At 41.0% G+C, this 24,271-nt stretch overlaps 1 protein-coding gene across 1 annotated transcript; it reads left to right on the top strand.

Moving 5' to 3' along the window:
* Window positions 1-6,470: 6,470 nt before the first annotated feature.
* Window positions 6,471-10,739, top strand: LOC137034839 (uncharacterized). The gene is made up of 2 exons (XM_067408042.1): window positions 6,471-6,563; window positions 6,790-10,739. Exon 2 carries the CDS (start codon window positions 7,037-7,039, stop codon window positions 10,622-10,624), a length of 3,588 nt encoding a protein of 1,195 aa, XP_067264143.1. The 5' UTR covers window positions 6,471-6,563; window positions 6,790-7,036; the 3' UTR covers window positions 10,625-10,739.
* The last annotated feature ends 13,532 nt before the right edge of the window (window positions 10,740-24,271 follow it).

Raw genomic sequence — 24,271 nt, 5'->3', positions numbered from 1 at the left:
TTCATTCTAAGGAAGGTACACACACCCCCACAAAAAAATACAAATGTGTTCAATCACAGGAGGGTACCACACATTCACACACACCAAATAGAAAACAAACATTTCTCCTGGGGTCTTTTTACCATTCAGCATGCACATTTTTCGGTTTCATCTGGCATTACAACAACACTTGGAAAAATGTTAACTAGAATACAGCAAACATTAACAATCTTATCAAGAAGGATAAATTCTTCATCCTTACAGGGAAGCAACAAACTAATTGGTACTGTTATGTAATAGTGTGTACTTATTGCGCAAGCTACCTATTACCCTTTCTTCGGGTATCCTAAGGTGTGCTATAGCACGTGTGTATTCCACATCCTTAGAGTTGACATTTGCTTTTAGTGAATGCAGGAATTTTAACATCATAACCATCATTCCCACACTGTCTTTAATATCAAAGCCTCGGTCCGCTAACACTAAATTGCCAGGCAACAGTTTGTTAAGAATGCCACAATTCTCGGTTATGTGCTTGTCAGATGGGAAAGATGTGCTTGTCAGTGGGAAAGGATTGTGCGCGCGCCATTAAATTTGACGGCCTCTCTGTATGTATTTCAAAACAGTCGACAATAATCGCAACACGCTTTCCAAAAGCTTCCAAAAATCGATGTGGCATTGTGGCTTGTAAACAGTGTCTTTCAGGCCAGTACAACAAGGGAGAAAGGCGTGCATACAGCACATCGATGGTTTTGGCAAAGGTAGCAGAAAGAGTTCTACGTGACACATTAAAAATGTGTGAAAGACGCTGGATTGGAAGATCAAACCTTAGATGAATGAGTGTAAGTAAAACCATTTGAAATTGTGACAGCTTCTTTGAAACTGGCAGGAAGGGCTTAACAGTAGCAAACATTGACAACAAAATTGCAAAACATGGACGTCCTGTATAATATTGTACCTTCTCTGTATTATCTCTGAAAAACTCTTCATCCATCTTTAGCTTGTTCAACTCAGACCTAAACTCCCTATTTTCTTGCAAAACACGGTTTAGTTCTGCACAGCTTTGCATACAGAACTGGCATTCTACTCTAAGTCTCTTAGCTGCTGGTTTGTCTGTTTCTGTCTGTTCACTATATTCCTCCTCTTCCACAGCTCCTGCCTCTGCTTGATACCCATGCTCCTCTTCTTCTTCTGCAACTCCTGCATCTGCTTGATCCACATATCCCTCTTCTTCTGCAGCTTCTGCATGTTCTTGGACTCCATCTCTCTCATCTTCATTCATGTTGTTTTGTTCACTTTGGCCTCCTCCCTCAGATTCTCTCAAATGGTGTCTATGTTGTCTGCAGCCATGCCAATCTGACACTGTGGCTGTGACTTAAGAGTGACCCAGGTGCAGGGTTGCCCAGTCTGGATGAGACTCGTCCATCTCACGAGATGTTGATGTTGTATTATACTAGGCTAATAATGTAATTTCTGTCAAATTTCTGTTTAGTCTAAATGGCGCCAAATGCTAATAAATACTCATTTCAACTGCTTAACTTTTTTTTTAATTTCCATATTTTACAGATTACAGGTAATCTGACAGCAAACATTGTGTTATGTGTGAGGTAGCTGTTTAAATATTACAATTGCTAGATATCAGTAATCAATTTAAAAAACAAATGTTATACATTTATGTTGCTTATCACTTCTAACAGTACTGCAAGAGATACTGATGATAGTCTAGTGGTGGTGTGTGTAAGGTCCATTTAACATTTTAGCCATGGTCCAAAATTATTAGTCGGCAAGTGTCAAATGTGAGTAAGCTTTACAAGTAGCCTACATGAAGCGATATGTTACTCTGTCACACATTGCGGCATTTGAATATAAATCTGACGTCACGCGGCTCACAACGTTTGGGCGCCACCGTCATTTTAAACGCCAAACAACAGTATTTGAACAAATTAACGACAATATTAGCTATATAGATCCACAAGTTGACTAGAAATGGATTACAAATACCAAAACACTACCACCACTGACACTGTAAACTATCCTGTATATTATAACATTCTTGTTTTATAACTTAATGGTGCATAAACGGTGTCTTTACATTGTTACATGTTTTTACAATTACTCAAATCTGTTGTGTAATTAATAGAATTCTTTAATGTTCTCTTGAGATCATTTAAAGAAAGAATTTCTGAAATGTTTTACATGCCCTGCTTCTGTGTAAAACAACTTTTTATTTTTTTATACATCATTTGAACATTTTGTCCACATTTTTTTTCTAAAGCAAAGGTTTAATGAGATGTAAGCTGCATAAACATTTTTTTTTTATTAATTGCCTTGCAAGTTCACCTTGAATCTGCTAAAATTTTATTTGATAATAATTTAAATGAAAACATAATAAAACACAACATAACATGTTAAATTAAATATGGGTAAAATAAACACTACATACATGCATGCATGCATACATGTCTTACAAGTTTGAAACAACATTAGTGTGAATAAGTTTATTTTTGGTGTGAAGTATTCTTTTAATAGTTTTTAATCAATGTATTATAATGTTAAAGGTGCCCAAGAATGCTTTTTCACAAGATGTAATATAAATCTAAGGTGTCTCCTGAATGTGTCTGTGAAGTTTCAGCTCAAAATACCCCATAGATTTTTTTTAATTAATTTTTTTAACTGCTTATTTTTGCGCATCATTAACAATGCACTGATTTACACTCGGCGCCGCCCCCTTAAATCGCGAGCTTCCTGCCACATGAGCTGTCGACTATATTACAGGGCATTTACAAAGTTCACACAGCTAATATAACCCTCAAATGGATCTTTACAAGATGCACGCTTCGAATTATGTGAGTAAAGTATTTATTTGGATGTTAAAGTTTTATTCTGAGTGTATTTGAGGCTGTTCTCCGTGGCTAACGGCTAACACTACACTGTTGGGAGAGATTTATAAAGAAGTTGTGTTTATGAATTATACAGACTGCAAGTGTTTAAAAAATGAAAATAGCGACGGCTCTCTTGTCTCCGTGAATACAGTAATTAACCGATGGTAACTTTAACCACATTTAACAGTACACTCGCAACATGCTAACAAAACATTTAAAAAGACAATTTACAAATATCAGTAAAAATATCATGCTATCATGGATTATGTCAGTTATTATCGCTCCATCTGCCATTTTTCACTGTTGTTCTTGCTTACCTAGTCTGATGATTCAGCTGTGTGCAGCTCCAGACGTTAACTGGCTGCCCTTGTCTATTTTATTTATTTATTTATTTATTTTTAAAAGAGGACAATGCAAATTAATTAACACAAGAAACAAGTCTCTTATGTAAATGTGCCAGATTTAGCCATTCTGGCTAATTTTCATCTGCAGTCTAATGCCTTTCATAATGTTGGGAACATCATGGGCTGGTATTATGCAAATTTTGGGGCGTACACCCCGACTGTTACGTAACAGTCGGTGTTATGTTGAGATTTGCCTGTTCTTCAGAGGTCTTTTAAACAAATTAGATTTATATAAGAAGGAGGAAACAATGGTGTTTGAGACTCACTGTATGTCATTTCCATGTACTGAACTCTTGTTATTTGACTATGCCAAGATAAATTCAATTTTTCATTCGAGGGCACCTTTAATAATTAATAGAAGCAGAAGTATTTGGGCCATTCCACCGAATGGGTGACATTTAAGTCCCCAGGACATTATATGTATAAAAATGCATGAACATTAACTCTAAAATACATTTTATTATTAAGCAAAGTGTCCTGCACATTATGCTAACTGCAAATTTAAAATATATAATTAAAAACATTTATAAAAACTACTTAGAACACTAAAAATTAGCATTTGTTGCATGTCCCCACGCTCTATCTCTGTATTTACCATGAAATATAATGATTAAAATCCTTCAGAAATATTATTTTGTTTGCATTGTTGTGACGTTTTATCCAATTTATGATATAAAATGTTTTTTTGCATGAGAAATTCATAATATTTTAGATATAATGCACATTTTAGTCGTGTCCCCCGGTTTTCACTCAGTCCTGTTACCCTAACACATTTCCCCCCCTTAAAAACTTGGAATATTCCATAAGGCACATTTTCAACAGGAAGTTGCATCATCTGAATCTTCTGAAGGCAATGGGAAGACCAAAAGTAAGTCCTCTCATTTTCTTTTTTGTATATTTGATGATATTGCAACTTTGTCTGAGAAGGTCAATCTTAACATACTGTCCTGTTACCTAAATTATTTTTTAGATGTTATTTGTTTATTTTAAATTTACAAATGTTTGATAAATCACTAGAATTTGCTTGTATCCTCATGCTATTAGCATTTATGCTATGTGGCTATATTTCATGTATTTGCTAATGATATGCTAAAAACTCAGTCCTGTTACCTTCAGTCCTGTTACTCTTATAAACCATACCAGGACTGAGTAATAGGCAGGGCTGGACTGGGACAAAAAAATGGCCCTGGCATTTTTGCTCAGACCGGCCCACCACAATCGGTCGGACACCACCCACCAGAGTATTACAATTATTTGGTAGAGTTATTAAAAGTACACTTAGTAAGAGTAGGATTTCTAGATGGACAATGTGCTCCATGATATAAAAGCTAACCCTTAGAACGTGGATGTAGAATACTGATAATTCTATAAAGAATTAAAAAAAATAATAATAATTTCAATGAAACAGACAGCAGAAAATCTATAATTTACAATTACAAATATACTTTGTTTTAAAGAGCACAAACCCCTGTTTAAGTGTCAAACATTTACCTCTCATTGTTTAGATACTCCCCATTAAAAACAATGAAAAAGAAAACTATACTACCAAATTACTCACAAAAAACGTCCTAATAAAATGATATTCATGCTATTCACTTGCCATAAACAACCAAGTGTTCATACCAGAGTAATAGGGTACAAGAGCTACAAAACATAACTTTTTATAGCCGAAAAGTGAGATCTAGTAGACCATCATCACGACTAACAGCTATAACACTTATAGTCTCGTTGTGAAATAAACACATCATCAGTAATATTACATTATAATAATAACCTGAATTTTTTTTTTTTTTTTTTTGAAAAATCAAATTGCATCATTTCAGGTTTTTCTATGAGAAGGGCCGTTACTGCATAAGTGAACTATGATAGCTACAAGGGCACTGCTAACTACAAAAAACAGTGCAAAATAACTTTTGCTGTGCTATTTGACTTTAGCTGACTGAGTGACCAGTGCAGTAGGTGACAGTCTGACTTTATAATAACGACGACGATTATGTTGTCTTATAATATTAATTCATTTAAGCATCATCGTCATCGTCGCCTCATGAGTCCCTCGCTGTTAATCATGTAACTACCCTGCTTACCGCTTCTATTATACTCCTGCTTACTCTGTCCCTCATTGGCTTCACTGTCAGACACCTGCTGCTCCTCTGCCTTACAGGTCTCCTCCATGTTCTTCTATGTTCACCTGTTTTTGCACGTCAGGTACTGTAGGTTTGGAAACTGAAGCTACAGTAACCGCACTAAACATGCCAGTAATTTTTGCACGTTGAGGCATCAACCTCTACATTTTTTTATTTTTTTGCCCGCAACTTCTCCGCACCCCCCTTGCACTTGCACTTTTGTTTCTCCATCCTCCTAATCCACAGATGTTCTGGTGAAACAGAGGGGACGGGGTGGAGTCTAAGAGATGTGATTGGGCCAGCCCAGTGTCAGTATGGAAAATGAACCAATGGGCCGCTGTCCCTGCTTAATGGGCCGGTCGTTGGCCAATTTTATGTTTATTAAAAAAAATCATATCATATAGCAGCCCCGCCCTCAAGTGCGTCGGCCCACCGGGCATTTGCCCGGTATGCCAGATTACCAGTCCAGTCCAATAGGTAACAGGACTGAGTATCATCATATGGTGTATTGATTTATTAGTGTGAATATAAGTTTATGTAATACAATTTACTCAATTTTTAAGTTTTACAGTTACTTAAGTTGTAGTTGTCAGTTTTACAATGTGAATACCATGCTTACAGGGAGCCAATCCACCCCTAAGTGCTGCAGAAAAGCAGCGACTCTATCGCGCTCGTCGCAATGCAGACCCAGAGAGGAGACAGAAATATTTAGAGAGAGAATGTGAAAAATACAGGAGGGACATTGAGTCAGGCAGGAGGAAACTAATCAGTGACCTCAGTCAGAGAGTAAGCGAAGACGTCGCAGACAGTGGAGGGAGGATTACCATAGGATCAAGGACAGGAAAGAAGCCCTCCAACATCTCGTCACCCCTCCGCACAGCCCCCAGTTATCACCAGAGCAAGCAGTACATCCAGAGCCAAGCACTTCCAGGTCTACTTCATGAAATGGATCATGTCATGGCATACATTTATTTGTTATTTTTTAGCACCATCTTGTGGCAGTTTGGTGTAACAACAAAGAAAATTGATGACTGTGAGCTGTTTTCTTAGTGGTTGGTTTAGGTCATGTGACTCTTGGGTTAGAGGTTAACCAGGAAATAGTCGCAGTGTTCCAGATTCTTTCCATGCGGTTGGCTCTCTGTTTCCTTTACGTTTTGTGCCTTGGAAAGGCTTTGCCTGTAAGTTGTTACCTTTCTTTTAATATGTGTATATATTTGTAATTAATAAGTTTGAGTTTAAATTGAACTATTCTCTAACGATGGTAATTCACGAACAACAATAATACTAAGCGAAGTTGAATGCAGCCAGTTGTGCGTTCAGAGAACATTGTAAATGCTGTAAATTCATTCATGTTTATTCGTGAACATTCTGTAACAAGACATTTGTAATCTTTGTATGTTTCAGTTTTACAAAAAAGAGAAAGAAGAGGAAAGAACATAACAGTAAAAACCCTCAACTTTACTCCCGCGTCTGACCTTTTCTGACTCCTGTTAGCTATCTGTCAGTTTTGCGTAGATGAAACACGCATCTGGGACAGAATAGTAAAAAGGCATCCGTACAGTGGGCACAACATTTCAAGGAAAGCAAGCTCTAATTCCATTATTCTTCGTTGAAAATCACATCTTGCACTCCTAGACAGAATCAGCAATACATGATGGCGGAGAAAGTTACGGAGATTGAGGAAGCTACAGAGCAAAGCCAAGCATTAGAAACAAGATCTATAGCCTCTGCTTTGACTAATAGATCTAGAAGCTCATCAGCTAGCATTGCTGCTGCCAAGGCTCGTGCCAAGTTGGAAGCTACACGGGCCAAGGCTGAATTCCTTAAAAAAGAATCTGAGATCTTGATTGAAAAGGCTCAATTGAAAGTTACGGAGGCTCGCATGGAAGCATCTCTATCAGCGCTAAAGCATGAGAGTGAGGTGGCAGCAGCCCTCGCTGAGACAAAGGTGCTGGAGGCAGCAGCAGAAAGTGAGCTCGGAGAAAAGATTTCTGATGTGAGAGAGATTTCTGATCGCACTCGTGATTACGTCATGCATCAGTCTCAACTTGAGTTATCACCACCTGTTGGAGACGAACCATACCAATCACCTCTAGAGCCCATTGTTCATGTGTTGAAGCCTGAAACACCCCAAAGACAGCACCGCTTTACTGCTTGGGATGTAAGAGATTCCTACAATAAACCTGATACTGAGAGTATAACGCAGCAGCCTCAGAGGTCATTGCAAACTCCTAGCCATAAATTCCAAGCACCGCCATTCACCTCCTCACCATGTAAGACAACACCACAGCCATCATTCAACAATGACGCTAATGTGAGTGAGATCGCCAGGTACTTAGCGCGCAGAGAGCTTATTAACTCGGGTCTCTTCAAGTTTGATGATCGCCCTGAGAATTATTGGGCGTGGAAGTCATCTTTTGCCAACGCAATTGAAGGTTTGCACCTGTCAGCCACTGAACAGTTAGACCTTCTCTCGAAATGGCTGGGAGAACAGTCTTCGCATTATGTACGAAGGATCAGAGCTGTGCATACAGGTAATCCAGACACAGGCTTAAGAAAGGCTTGGGAGCGCTTGGAAGATTGCTATGGCTCTCCAGAGATTATTGAGAAATCCCTCTTTGACAGGATCGACAGCTTTCCAAAGATCAGCAACAAGGATGCCAAAAAGCTTAGAGAGCTCGGAGATCTTTTACAGGAAGTGGAGTCTGCGAAACACGAAGGCTACCTACCCGGACTTACTTATCTTGACACCGCACGAGGTGTATCCCCCATCGTAGATAAGTTACCTTACAGTCTTCAAGAGAAGTGGATGGCTCAAGGTTCTCAGTACAAAACTGTACATCAAGTTGCCTTTCCTCCATTCTCATTCTTTTGTGATTTCATATGCAGAGAGGCTCGAACACGCAACGATCCGAGTTTTGCTCTGGCTTCTGGAATCAATAGTGTGTTGAAAATGGAGCAGCCAGTCAAGAGGCAAGTGAAAAGTCCAGTCTATTCTCACAAGACAGAAGTTTCATCAGGTACTGCGAGTCAGACAAGCAGCTCAAACTGTGAGTTGGATGATGTGGATAAGACTTGCCCAATTCATAAAAAGCCCCACCCTCTCAAACGTTGCAGAGGTTTTAGGAGCAAACCTTTAGATGAGCGCAAGACTTTCCTAAAGGAGAAAGGGGTTTGTTACAGGTGCTGTGCTACTACCACTCATCTGGCTAGGGACTGTAAATTAGCTATTAAATGTAAGGAATGTAGCAGTGATGCTCATGTTGCAGCACTTCACCCAGGACCGCCGCCTTTAACTTTATCTGAGCATGGCGGGGAGGGAGAAATAGACAGACCTCAATCTGTTGTCACTTCCAAATGTACGGAGGTTTGTGGTTATGGCAAAAATTCAAGGTCCTGCTCTAAGATTTGCTTGGCTAAGGTTTACCCAGCAGGCCGCCCAGAAGAAGTGATCAAGCTTTATGTGATCTTGGACGACCAGAGCAATAGATCGCTCGCTAGAACCAAGTTCTTCGATTTGTTGCATGTCAAAGGAGAGAGCTCAACATATACTTTACGTACCTGTGCAGGTGTGACAGAGATGGCAGGGAGGAGAGCCACAGGATTTGTTATAGAGTCTTTAGATGGAGCGACAAAGGTGAAATTGCCAACTTTGATCGAATGCAATAATATGCCGGATGACAGGGCAGAGATACCGACTCCTGACGCAGCACGCTGGCACACTCACCTAAAGCCCATTGCTCATTGCATTCCTCCTTTGGATCCAGAAGCCCAAATTCTTCTTCTTTTGGGTCGTGACATCCTTCAGGTTCATAAAGTACGGGAACAGCGTAATGGACCTAATAATGCACCCTATGCGCAAAGACTAGACCTAGGCTGGGTCGTAGTAGGAGACGTCTGCTTAGGATCTGTACACAGGTCTGCAGCACTTAGTACTTACCGCACCCATGTACTTGATAATGGACGTCCTTCTCTACTCCCTCCATGTCCTAACAAGCTTAGCGTCAAGGAGAAGTTTGACATCAAGCCTCTGCCTGAGGTATCTTTGGCACGTGACACCATCTTTGATGACTACGTAATAGGGGATACCATCTTCGAGAGGTCAAAGGATGATAACAAAGTCGGATTGTCCATTGAAGACAGGCGCTTTCTTGACATCATGGATAGCGAGATGTTCATGGATGAGAGCAATAGCTGGGTCGCACCACTCCCATTCAGAACACCTCGCCAACGACTCCCTAATAATAGAGACCAGGCATTAACACGCCTATCCTCTCTTCTGCGCACACTGGAAAAAAAGCCTGAGATGAAGTCTCATTTTGTTGCCTTCATGCAGAACATCTTTGATCGTGACCATGCCGAGGTAGCCCCTCCTCTTCAAGAAGGCCAGGAATGTTGGTATTTACCTATCTTTGGGGTGTACCACCCACAGAAGCTTGGTCAGATCAGAGTTGTCTTCGACTCTAGTGCGCAAAAACAGGGCATCTCCTTGAACGATGTTCTTCTCTCTGGTCCAGACTTAAATGATAGCCTCTTAGGAGTCTTATTGCGTTTCAGAAGGGAGCTGGTAGCTGTAACTGCGGACATCGAGCAGATGTTTCACAGCTTCATTGTGAAAGAGGAAGATAGAGACTTCCTTCGTTTCCTTTGGTTCAAGGAAAATGACACCAGCAAAGAGATCATCGAATATCGAATGAGGGTGCACGTTTTCGGAAATAGTCCATCTCCTGCTGTAGCCATTTACGGTCTTCGACGAGCAGCGGCTTATGATGAGAAGGCGTATGGTTCAGACGCCAAACATTTTGTAGAGAGAGAATTCTATGTCGATGATGGACTTTTGTCAACACCCGCAGCTGCGGAAGCAATCGACCTGTTGACAAGAACAAAGGAGATGCTGGCCACTTCGAATTTGAGACTGCATAAGTTCGCTTCTAATAGCAAGGAAGTAATGGACGCATTCCCAATCGAAGATCATGCAAAGGGACTTAAGGATCTCAACTTGGAAGTCGACCCAACTCCTATCCAACGTAGTCTCGGACTTAGTTGGGATGTGAAGAGAGACATATTCACCTTTCATGTAACAGACATCAAGAAGCCCTTTACTCGCAGAGGGATACTTGCTACTGTCAACAGTCTCTTCGACCCACTTGGGTTCGTTGCCCCTATCATCATTGAAGGGAAATTCCTATTACGAGAACTCTCAGGTGAGGCTTTTGACTGGGACTCTCCTCTCCCTTAAGATAAGGAAGAAGCATGGAATGCATGGAGGAAATCCCTAGGAGATCTCAAACTGCTGGAGATTCCCAGACCGTATGTACATACTAGCCTCTCTACAGCTCTGAGAAAGGAACTTCATATTTTCTCAGATGCTTCTGTCAGAGCGATTGCAGCAGTAGCATATCTTCGTGTAATTGATGTAGAAGGAGCATGTCACACTGGGTTTGTCCTAGGGAAGGCGAAGTTGGCTCCACAAGTTGCTCATACAATTCCCAGACTGGAATTAGGAGCTGCGGTTCTAGCTGCAGAGTTAGCAGAGATAATCATAAATGAGCTGGACTTCTCTTTAAATGCTGTGGAGTTTTACACGGATAGCAGAGTTGTCCTGGGATACATATATAACCAGACAAGACGCTTCTACATATATGTAGCCAACAGAGTGCAACGTATCCGCAAAGTGTCAAGCCCAACACAATGGCACTATATCTCTACAAAGCATAACCCTGCAGACCATGCCACCCGCTCTGTTTCAGCAGCACTGTTGAGCACAACTACCTGGCTTACAGGACCCACCTTCCTGTTGCAAGTGCATCAGAATCTGCCACTGGAGGAGGAATTCGACCTCATCAGGCCAGAGTTGGATGTGGACGTTCGTCCTCTTGTTACTACCCTATCTACTGATGATTCTCATCTTGAATGTCAACGATTCGAGCGATTCTCTTCTTGGAGATCATTAGTCAGAGCCATAGCTTCTCTCATACATGTTGCTCAGACTTACAAGTCGTCTGATGATACAGAAAGAACCTGCAGATCATGGCATTATTGTGCTAAGCCTCGTACAGGGAAAGAGTTGCTGCAAGCAGAGGAAGTCATAATCAAGAGTGTGCAGAGGAAAGCTTACCAAGAAGAGCTTACCTGCATTACCAAAGGAAATGACATTCCCAGGTACAGTGCTCTGAGAAAACTGAACCCTTACATAGATAGCAGAGGCCTTCTCAGGATAGGAGGTCGGCTCAAGAATGCAATTCTGGATCTCAAAGAGAAGTTTCCTTTGATCATTCCAGGACGCAGTCATGCTGCAAAACTTCTGGTGGAGCTTTACCATGATCGAGTCAAGCATCAGGGTCGTGTATTCACTGAATCCGCTATCCGCAATGCAGGGTATTGGATCGTCGGAGTCAAGAAACTTATCAACAGCATTCTACACAAGTGTGTCATGTGTAACAAGCTTCGTGGGAAGGTAACTGAGCAGAAGATGGCGGACTTACCCGTCGATCGTCTGAGCACTGAACCCCCTTTCACCTATGTTGGGCTTGATGTTTTTGGACCCTGGACAGTAGTCGCGAGACGCACACGAGGAGGACAGGCACAAAGCAAAAGATGGGCTGTTCTTTTCACTTGTATGAGTACTCGTGCCATACACATCGAGCTGATTGATTGCATGGATTCATCCACCTTTATAAATGCCTTGAGAAGGTTTTTTGCTCTGCGAGGGCCTGCAAAACAAATTCGTTCGGACTGTGGGACCAATTTTGTAGGTGCCTGTAAGGAGCTGGAAATTGTGCTAACCGATTCTCAACAGCCTAGTGTGAAGAGGTATCTGGGTGGAGAAGGTTGTTCATGGGTCTTCAATCCACCTCACGCATCCCACATGGGAGGAGCATGGGAGCGGATGATAGGAGTCTCCAGGCGCATACTGGATTCCATGCTCCAGCAAATCAGTCCTTCCTGCTTGACACATGAAGTGTTGTCTACTCTGATGGCAGAGGTTGTAGGAATTGTCAATTCAAGACCTCTTGTTCCTATTTCTTTAGACCCAGACTCACCTTTCTTGTTGACGCCAGCCATGCTCCTAACTCAAAAGGGTCATTCAGTCCTCTCACCTCCAGGTGACTTCAAGGAAACCAATCTCCACAGACAGCAATGGAGACGGGTACAGCATCTTGCCAACAATTTCTGGAGTAGATGGAGGCCTGAATACCGCACAACGCTTCAAAGCCGAAGCAAATGGCAAAGGGAACGACGAAATCTAAGAGAAGGCGATGTGGTCCTTAAGGATGCTCAAGCCAAGCGCAATGAATGGCCTATGGCTCTTGTAACAAAGATTTTCACCAGCAGTGATGGAAAAGTGAGAACAGTTGAACTAAGAGTTGCAAGGAATGGGACAATCAAGACATTCCTCAGACCTATATCAGAAACTGTTCTTCTCTTGCCAACAGAGGACTGATATTTTGTGAGGTTTATATGAACATTCCCTTTATCTCAGTTGTTTATATAGTGGTATCGAAACAATACCAGGCGGGGAGTGTCATGGCATACATTTATTTGTTATTTTTTAGCACCATCTTGTGGCAGTTTGGTGTAACAACAAAGAAAATTGATGACTGTGAGCTGTTTTCTTAGTGGTTGGTTTAGGTCATGTGACTCTTGGATTAGAGGTTAACCAGGAAATAGTCGCAGTGTTCCAGATTCTTTCCATGCGGTTGGCTCTCTGTTTCCTTTACGTTTTGTGCCTTGGAAAGGCTTTGCCTGTAAGTTGTTACCTTTCTTTTAATATGTGTATATATTTGTAATTAATAAGTTTGAGTTTAAATTGAACTATTCTCTAACGATGGTAATTCACGAACAACAATAATACTAAGCGAAGTTGAATGCAGCCAGTTGTGCGTTCAGAGAACATTGTAAATGCTGTAAATTCATTAATGTTTATTCGTGAACATTCTGTAACAAGACATTTGTAATCTTTGTATGTTTCAGTTTTACAAAAAAGAGAAAGAAGAGGAAAGAACATAACAGTAAAAACCCTCAACTTTACTCCCGCGTCTGACCTTTTCTGACTCCTGTTAGCTATCTGTCAGTTTTGCGTAGATGAAACACGCATCTGGGACAGAATAGATCATGTGCCAAAGACAATGTGCTAGAGGGTTAGGGTTAATGAAAATAGACATGATTATGTTACACAATGGCCCGGTTTCACAGACAGAGCTTAGGTTAAGCCAAGATTAGACCTTAGTTCAATTAGGACATTTAAGAAGCTTTAATAAATGTGCCTTATAGAAAAAACATTACTGGTGTGCATCTTGAGACAGAACAATGGCAGTGACATATTATAATATATGTTAGTGTAAGTAACCTTCAGTTAAAACAGCTCAAACATGCATTTTAGTGTGAAGCCTTGTCTGTGAAACCAGGGTTATGAATTTAGCTATCAGGTCATAGAAGTTAATTTAACAGTGTAACAGTACATTTTCCTGACTATTGCAATGTGTAATTTACTGTGATGCATGTGTTTTTTTAGGCAACATGATCAAGGGCAGAGAAGAATCCGGAAAACACAAAAGAAGCTTCATAAACAAATTCAAGAACTAAAGGTTCTGTTGAAAAAAGAAACCAAAAAAACACAAAAGTACAAGAAAAAACTCCAACGCATTAAAAAGAAAAATGCATCTCCACGCACAAAGGTAAACAAAAAATTGAAAGATGTTTCAAGTGTGGCCATTCGGAAGACTCTTTTGTTTCATGAAGCTCTGGTGGAGGACATACGAAACAATTACAAAAATGCACAGGGGGAGAGGGAAAAGCAAATCGTTTCAAAAGTGATAACAGGAAAAGTTCTGAAAAAGTACAGAATGCAACGCTTAGCTCAAAATTCATTGGGCTTTTCAAACAAAAGAAACAATGAGAAGAATACAGTTAATTACACCTACCAGCGGAAGCGGAACAACAGGATTGCGGATGTTCTGATAAGTAGAGTGAGGGCTTTTTACTCAAGGGATGATGTGAGTCGCATCACAACTGGGAAGAGGCAGACCCTCACTCAGAAGAAAAACAAAAAGCAAAAACGATTCCTTTTGGATACCATGAAAAATTTACACAGGAAGTTTTTGGCTGAAGAACAAAGCTTCATCTCTTACTCACTCTTCTGTAAGCTCAGACCTGCTGCACAGGTTCAAGAGACACACTTTTAACATTAACAATCAGTTTACCCACTACAGGGCATTGAGACAAAGCTTAAAAGCACATGAATGCTTAAATCATGTTGACTTTTCTGAAAATTACCTCTGCAATAACAGCAAAGAAATACAGGCCGTCCACTTCGGAGCATCACATCAGCAGGCAACACTGCACACAGGTGTGCTTTATGTGCATGCAGCCCCTCACCCGATGTCCTTCTGCACAGTGTCACCCTCAAGAATAAAGGGCCTGCCAGCAATCTGGCAGCACCTGTCCCCTGTGCTAGACTATGTGCAGAGTGTATATCCGGAGGTGTCCACTATCCATTTTTACAGCGATGGCCCTTGCACTCAATACAAACAAAGGGGTAATTTGCTCTTGTTTTGTACTGAGCTCTTCAGGCAAGGATTCACTGCTGGTACTTGGAACTTTTTCGAGGCGAGCCATGGGAAGGGTGCCCCAGATGGTGTGGGAGGGGCCCTGAAGAGGAGAGCGGATAGTCTGGTGAGCCAAGGAAGGGACATTACTGATGCTGCAGAGCTGTTTGAGGTGTTGCAAGAGACAAACACAAAAATCAAGCTGTTTTTTGTCAGCGAGGAAGCAGTTGATAAAGCAGTTTTGGAGATGCCCAATGATGTGCCACCAATTCCGTCCATATAGTACAGTAACAATTTAGTAGTTACAGTATAAAGCCTAAAAATAATATTTTTGTTTGTCTAATATTTTGTAATAACTGATAATTTGTCTTTTGTCTTCACAGACATGTGAAATTGGCCTTTTAAAGTGTGACATTTCATTATCTACGTGTACTGCAGGTTACCTTACAGTAAGTTACCTTAAATCTGATAATCACTGAAATGAAAACATAATAAAACACAACATAACATTTAAAATGAAAGGCCTTGTAAAGTGTGTGACATTTCATTATCTACATGTACTGCAGGTATCCTTATCTACAAAGATTGCCCTCAAAGGTGTAGTTGCAGTAAAACAAGTATAAATTATTTTTAACTAACTGATATTTTTCTTTTGCTTTTGTTTAAAGATATGTGATTGTGGCCTTGTAAAGTGTGTAACACTTCATTATCTTCCCGGTACGAGTTGCTGAAACATTTCCATCGAACCTTCTCATACTAGGGACAAGAAATTCTTCAGGAACCAATGATAATAGAGGTCCGAAATCGATGGCCTGCTCTGTTTCAAATTGGAGAAGTAAGTGTAGGAAACGTACTCGGTTACTAACGTAACCTCGGTTCCCTGAGATATGGAACGAGTACTGCGTATGGGGAAAAGTCTTCCTTTTTTCCCCGCTACTGAAGCCTTTTCAATAACGCAGTGTAACTGCACCATCATTGGTTCACTCATAGACAAGTTGTTGAACCAATGGCGGCGCGGCTCAGCTGTGCGGTCTATGGGAAGAGAGCGCGCGCACATTCCCGGCAAAAGGGGCGGGGTAATGTGCTATATAAGTGAGCGATTCGCCATAGGCCATCAGGCCATATCGACTGAAGCGACGACCTAAGCCGCAGCCTTGTGGCACGGCAAGTAACGCAGTACTCGTTCCATATCTCAGGGAACCAAGGTTACGTTAGTAACCGAGTATGTTCCCTTTCGATATTTCACTCGTACTGTGTATGGGGGAACAAATTCAACCGTGCCTTGCCATGGCTGGGGAACGACAGAACTTGAGCAGGCACCAGAAGGGGCCGAGGACAAGTGAAGCCCTGTTACACTACGGAGGAGAGAACTCCTAAGTTTGTGATGTGCAAAAAAGCGGGCCACGAATTTACACTGAAAGGACCCGAGCATGCAAGGTCGGAACATCCAACTGGTAGAATCTGACGAAAGTGGACGGCGAGGACCAGCCGGCCGCCTCACAAATGTCTTTGATAGAGACTCCACTGGACCAGGCCCATGATGAAGCCATGCCTCTAGTGGAATGGGCTCTACCCTTTGGTGCGGCCACCAAAACAAACGAATAGCTGATCAGATTGCCGAAAGGGCTGTGATCGCTCGATGTAGACACGCAAAGCCCTTGGGAATGTAGCCAACCCTTGGTTTAAGCACAACCGTAGAGTCGTTGGGCCCGTATTCGAGGCATGCAGGGCTCACAGAGAAAGCCTGCAGATCGCCAACGTGTTTAACCGACGCCAATGCAAGTAGCAGGGTGGTTTTAAACGTTAAGGGCTTGAGGTCTGCTAGACTTAATGGCTCGAAAGGAGGACCTTTAAGAGCCCTGTGGACCAAAGAGAGGTCCCAGGGGGGAACAGTGAGGGGACGAGGAGGATGCAATCGCCTAGAACCCCTCAGAAACTTTATAATCAAGTCGTTCCGCCCTACAGATTGTCCAGCAATGGGCGAGTGAAATGCCGCAATGGCTGCTACGTAAACCTTGAGCGTGGAAGGGGCTCGCCCCGAGTCCAGTTGCTCTTGGAGGAAGGTTAGCATGGAAGATACTTCGCATTCCTCCGGGTCTATGCTGCGTGTAGAACACCAGCTAGCAAAGACCGACCACTTCTGGGCTTAGAGACGTCTCGTGGACGGAGCTCTTGCCTGCGAAATGGTATCTAGCACATTCCTGGGGAGGTCAGACGGCTCTGGAGCATAAATTAAATGAATTGAATTGAAATGTTAAGTCCAAATATCTATAGAGACTTGATTGCTTTATAAGATAAACATATTGAATTTAAGCTTTTATTTGCATTATAAAATTCATAAATTAAAGCAAATTAAATTGAAGCAAAAAAGAATATTAGTATATGCTTGATGTGCAAGAACCACTGAGGTACTTTCATGTGTGTTATACAGCACATTTGAGCATCCTCGTGTCGTCAAAATGGACTAAACCACTGTAATTAGTTTTACAATCTCTTTATGCACATTTTGGAGTGTTAAAGTGGTAGTTGTGTTAAGTGTCAATGGATTGACAGAATTCTTTCAAATCCTATTTAAAATGCCCACATTTGTGACCTTGCCTAGGAAAACCCATCAATTTTTTTTGTGATTTACTGTTTTTGGCAAAAAAAAAAAAAAAAATGTATAATGTAAAGAATGTTCTGTGAAAATATAACCTTGATATGTTTAATGTTGACTGAGTAAGGTCATGTCATAAATTGAAATTATAGTTAAATTAATAGGTGAAGTCAACCACTCGTTACCTCAGAATTAGAATTTTACACTTTAGCTTGGATTTCACAGACAGGGTGACACTTGTGTTTCGAAGAAGAACATTATGATCTCATTTAAAATCTCCATTTGTTTAGAATAAGGCCAAAAGTATTTGGGGCAATTGAACATGCTTTAAAATTCAGCATTACTTAAATTATCTTTTTTTTGAGAATGAAGACAGACATCTATCTCAATGAACACTTGGAGACACTCATCAAAGAATATGTGGTAAGTGTATGCCCGGCTACTCACATACTCCATGTGCAGTGCATGTACACTATGTGTACATTTATATGTAAGGGATAATGTACAGGCATACGGCTGTTATCGCAGAATAATTATTTCTTTGCAATAACAGCTGTATGCCTGTACATTATCCCGCTTATTACACGGCTATTTACCTCATAATTAAGTTATTAAACAAGAAACATTGTTTTGAAATATTTTATTAGCACATTTTTAAAGCATACTTTCCACCAGGTAAACTCGTTTACTTTAAATTTTAGGTTAAGACACAATGTTTAAATGACACAAACGTGCAATTTGGTTTAATCATTTGTAAATATAATGTTTTCTTCACACTAGACTGAGTCATGCTGGGATAAAAATGGCCCTTCCCAAAGTTTTGCTATAAAATCACAAGTTCACAATTCTCTGGAATATTATTATGTACTGTAGCATTAAGTTCATTGCTCATGGAAATGACTAAAGTAGTCAAACCTGGTCTTTAGAAGGGGCTGTCCCAATACTTTTGACAATGTAGTGTATTTAGGTTGCAGACTTGCAATGCAGAGAGTATATGAAGGTTTGCAAAACATGTATTTAAAACGTTTGCCTGTTGTCAGAACTCTTTGTTTCTCCTCCAGGACTGTGAATGTGAAGAGGCAGAGTCTAGGATTGCACAGACAACAATGGGCATCTATGTTATTCGGGGCGAGGATGCTGATCCTGGAGATGAGCCTGCAGATGTTGGTGTGGTTCTCAAAGTTTTGGCAGTCCTCCAAAACCTGCAGAGCAGTGTGATGCTTTTTGGACTCATTTATGCCCTTAATCTTAATTACCCAAAAGACCTCAAGTGCACATTTCAGAAAATTCTCATGGAACTGGATTCAGCCAAGCTTTCACAAAAAGTCCAAGCCCAAGTAGGGTTTGACTTTTCCATGTACCAAACATAGTTTGCATGTCAGAGTTGTCGGCGATTCTTCCTATTGTAAAGTCATGCAGTGTGAAACCTTCTGTCGCCGATCCATCGTGCAGTTTGAACACAGCAGCGACTGAATGCTGGCCAAGATAGTCATGCAGTGTGAAAAGAACAGTGACCCGACTACTTTGAAAATCATGCAGTCTGAATTCGGCTTTAGATGACACAAAAAACTTAACTAATACACAGACTACTGCACTGCCCAGTGAACACTAGTGAGATCAATTCATGTAACACTGTAACAAAAATACAATAATAAATTTACAGACACAGTAAAATACAGCAATGATTTTTTTTTCTTTATTTTTTTCATTTTACTATTGTAAATTGATCTGGCAGTAGATATGTATGAACTTGGTATGCACCACAATACAGTATACCGTCAATTGCAGTAAAACTAAATTCAGCATCCTCTGCACATTTGGCCAAATTTTATTACAGTATATAAGGTAGGCTACTGTAGCAGTGTATTGGTCTTCTGATACAAGACAGTAATTTCTCAGTTCTGCAAAATACAGTACAACAAATAGCTACAGAGAAAGTTGACAATCACAATGACAATCACAATGACAATGACAATTTAGATGACAATTCCCTCATCTAAAGTACTGGTACTGTGTAAGTTTAAAACCCCTGTAAATTATTCATTCAGCTCTCTCTCAGATTTTAACTGGTGTGTGTCATCAGTTTTGCTACCTAATGTAGTCATTGTTAAACGTTTTGAGAAATGTGTCTTTGTTTTGAGAACTGAACGAATGGTTTGGGAAACTGGGCCAACTGAATCACTTATAGTGATAGCAAATGAGAAAAGCTAAAATACATTTAGATTCTTACCTAACTAGTTTCTGTGATCGGGATCTTCTTATTTATTTCATGTTACCGTTTCGTCGGATGGCAAAAAGACCTTTATCCATGATGAAAGTGGAGCGGGTGGTCGGTGAATCAGCTCGCAAACAATTACGAAAACTCAGGACTTCTGAGTTAGCCGAGAAGCAGTAATTTTCCGATTCACAAACAAATTCGTAAGTGAACTTGGCTGCGCTGTGTTTTTGACTCCCAAAGAACCGGTCCATAAGAGTCATTTGTTAATGAAGCTGACTACACTGGGCATGCTACGTGCGCGTGCAACCGTCATGCAGCTTATTGAAAGATGTGTTTTCTTGCCATTATTTTGCAATACGCTGTCTTTTTTATGTCATCACATTGAAGCGCCGCTGCTGAAAAGCAGTAGTACTTGAAACACTGCTAACATTTATATTTTATCCTCTGATAATTTTGGGGTGGCAAAGCTTTTTCTTAGGGTGGCAGTTGCCACCCCAGTAGATCCGCCCCTGGTAGAAACGCGGCTGGCTCTGGCACGCATGACAGGTTAGGAGTAAAATATAACATCATATGGCTTTGGTGTATCAGTGACAGGTGAAGAACAGACAGCAGGTTGTTCGTGTATTGCAGGGTCAGGATGCTCTTGTAGTCATGCAGCAGCACTTATGTGGAAGGTCAGTAAAGTAAAGGGCAATTAAGGGCACGAAAACTGTTTATTGTATTGTGATATTATTAACTAATAAATGTACTAAACTGAAATGTTGTCCCTGAGCGCCGTAACGATATCTCTCATAAAGATTTGCAACTTTAAACAATGATCCGAAAAACACTTAGCCTCTTCGCTAATTAACACACAAAACACCATTGGTATGCTACTTCCGCTGCCTCACCGGAAGTTGTACCCACATTCTTTTTTACAGTAGCGCCCCGCGGAAACAGGTGGATAGAACCCGAGTGTATATTCTTTGCTTTAAGACAAGCCATCTTTGAAACGCCTCTCGGGCATCCAAGTGCAGCTCCCAGGCACGCCGTTGGCACGGGGGACAGGGGGGTCAGGACCCCTGCAGTTTTGAAAAGACAGAAAGCAACCCCCGCACTTTTGATAAGGGCTGCTTCAATCAGTCACAATATATCATCTTTTAGCTTAGGATATTTTCTTTCAAATGAGATTGTTTTCACGTTTCTGTGAGTTTTTGTTTGTAAATAATCAACTGCTTTGTCGCAGATGTGAACAGGAAATGCGCTCTCGAACGGAGAAACACGCGATCTCCAAGCAATCGATCACAGCGTGTTCAGTATGCACCGTCCCTGGTCATAACAATAACAATCTCAACCAAAAATCCAAATCCATTTAGTTAAATTTTATTTCACCTGCCCAATATTTTCCTACAAACAATGTTCATAATGAAGGCTATGAAAACAAACATGAATGTAACCGTGTAGTCTGTTATATTATGTGCAAAAAAGGGGGTCACATTACATTAGGCCTACATTCTAACATTGTAAAACTACAATCTAAAAACAAAATGTTTTTTAAAGCAGAAGTTTAAATTCACTAAACTAAAAATGAAACAAACAAAAAAACAAAAGCACAGACAAATTTTTATTTGATTACCCTACAGTAGTTACTTTACAGTTACTGCTATAATAAAAATACACTTAGTTGTACGTTCGAAATTCTACATATGGCACATTTATGTTCTCAAAAACAAATAACAAATATTTTAGCTAAATGTATATTTTAGTCAGAATTATTGCGCTCCATCTGTTTGGTGCGCATGCACACGGCGGTGCTTGTTCACGGAAGTTTGTGCTTCCACTCCTGTCTACTGGACAGCAAAATGGAAATATTTTCTCAACTTTCTAACATTTACAGATGGAGAAATGTCTGTGAAATGTAAGTTATGCACTGAGGAAATGACTGGATGTCACTTTAGCTTAAAGATTATAAATAGAGACGTTCCCACCAATCGCTGCACAAGTTAAGGTTATGTATGATGACGAAGGCAAGTTAGTGCTAGCCCTCCCGGAATCCATAGAGATTGCATTGCAGTGCCTGGCAGCAGTTTGAAAAAAGTTTTTTGAATGGAAGTCTATGAGAGCACTCAGGGCAATTGTCGGCCAGAGTGAAATTGCCCAAAAAGAGGTGGTACTCCGAAGACAGTGACAGGACGCTGATTGGACTATAGCCTATATCCAGAGGCAGAACAAACAGCCTAGCAGTGACAGCTAGCATAACTCTGTGATTGATTGTGATTGAAAAAATCCATCCCTTTCTCACTTTGGTGGTGCGTCACCCGATTGCCCTAATGAAGAAACGACCCGCCCAGGTAAAGTCTATGTGTGAAAAGCACTGCATAAGTGTGTTACAAGCCTCAGTGCAAGTAGTCCATTCTTTGCCATAAACCTGATTACATCACAAGTGAAATTAGGGGCAATACTTGCATTAACAAAACCATATTTTACATAAGGTCATTTTTCCCCCTTCCTGGTTCTAGAGCCATGTTTAGGGTATATGTGAAAGAGCCTAAAAGCTGAAAAGCAAAGAGAGAGAGATAAAGTTAAAGCTCTAAGAGCTCTATACGCCATCAAGAAAAAATTCCAAAACATTGAATTACCTATTCCAATCTGGTGTAAAATCTTTGATAGTGTGATTCAGCCCATTGTGCTGTATGGAAGTGAGGTTTTAGGTCCACTCAGTGATCAGAGCTACACTAGATGGGACAGACATCCAACAGAAGCCCTACGCACAGAATTCTGCAAAATGATTCTAAAACCACAAAGAAGAACACCCAATAATGCATATAGAGCAGAATTAGGCCGATTTCGATTGATTATTAATATGAAAAAAAAGATCCCTCAAATTCTGGATGCATCTAAAATCATGTCTCACAGAATCGCTGCATTTTAAAGCATTACAAACCCAAGAACTGAACCCCGAAAAAAGGCCCCCTCAGTCAGCTGGTTCTGAGACTAAGTAACCTGACTAACTCTAACACTAACCAGTCTAAGACCAGCACTGCTTCTCATCCAAATATCAAAATAAACCATACTTTCAAATCTAAAAATACATATATGGAACATTGGGATCAGGAAACACAAAAGTAAATTACAATTATTTGTCATAAACCTGATACACGTGAAAATAAGCACAACTCGTACGTAAACAATGGAGCTTCATCAGATGATTCAGCCTGAAACAAGAAGAAAAAAAAAAGAAAAAAAAATTTAAAAATCAGGTTGTAAGAATATATGAACATATGCTTTAAAAAATTTCAAAAGTTTCACATTTCAAGTAGATGACAAAGTAGATACACGAACGAAAAAAAAATTCAGAAAAGACTATCGTATTCTCAGCCGAATAATCAGTCTTCTCTCAGGCAAACTGATGCTTCAAAAGCGAGAGTCGACGTAAAACACTAAAAGCATTGGGAAAGAAGCTAAAATGTATGCCTGGCCTAGAAATTTGAAATGAGCGTGGGACAAAAAAAATATATATATATAAAAATCCCATAATGCAGTGCCTCTATGGTATTGATACTGTATTACGAGTAAAACTAGCTGAAAACAGAATACTGTACATTTACAGACATTCTGTAAAATATACAGCATGTTACCGTTTTATGAAAATACAGGAATATTGTTAGAAATTAACTGTGTTTATAGTAAAGTTTTACAGTGAGCTTTTATGGCATTTCATCGCAAATCAATAGGGAGACGGAAAAATAAATGTTCCTCAAAAGTGTTACGGGTAGCTGGTAGAGAGAGCAGGCAGATATGGATTTCCACAATAATAGATGCTCTTTAATAAACAAAGGCAAGGAACGCCAGACATACACCTTAACACAACAGAGACCACTCCAGGGCGGGTCCAAGAACCATGGCGGGTCAGGGGCCGAGGGCAGCCATGGTGGGTCAGGAGCTTTTGACGAAGCCCTAAAGCAGTCGAGCCCAGGTGCCGCTGAAGTACCGGCGGGAGATGGCGGAACCAGTGGCTCCGCCGACTGAAGCACAGACAGGGCTCCAGAAGGCCGCAGTAGAACCCAGACGACACAACAAAAGGGAACACAGGAGGGAGTGAGGAGGCCAACTGAGACTGAGGGACGGAGGGACGGAGCGAAGACGGAGGAGTGCAGTCCAGAGGTGAGGGCAGGCTGACGAGGGACCAATGTGTGACCGGAGGCAGGGTGGAGACTGGTGAAGCTGGTGGACTGATGGGCCATGGTGGAGATGAGGGAGGTTGGAGCCAAGGTGGAGGTAATGGGACAGAGGGCCGAGGTGGAGTACTGGACGAAGGGGCTTGAAGTGGAGGTGACATGTGGAGACAAATGGGAGGAGGTGGGAGAGGGAGGCAGGGAGGGAAAAACAGTCTTAGGGCTGGAGACCAGCGGGGAGATTTTTATAACAAAGTTTATAGTTGGAGCGGGCTCGTGACAGGCTGGAGCTGAGGGCTCGGCGGCAGGGACTGGAGATACTGGCTCGGACCAAAAGTCAATTAACCAGGCCGCATCACATGGCAGCCTG

Source organism: Chanodichthys erythropterus, chromosome 13 (genome assembly GCF_024489055.1).
Source record: "Chanodichthys erythropterus isolate Z2021 chromosome 13, ASM2448905v1, whole genome shotgun sequence".
NCBI lineage: Eukaryota > Metazoa > Chordata > Actinopteri > Cypriniformes > Xenocyprididae > Chanodichthys > Chanodichthys erythropterus.
This window is presented reverse-complemented; position numbering and strand designations above follow the sequence as displayed.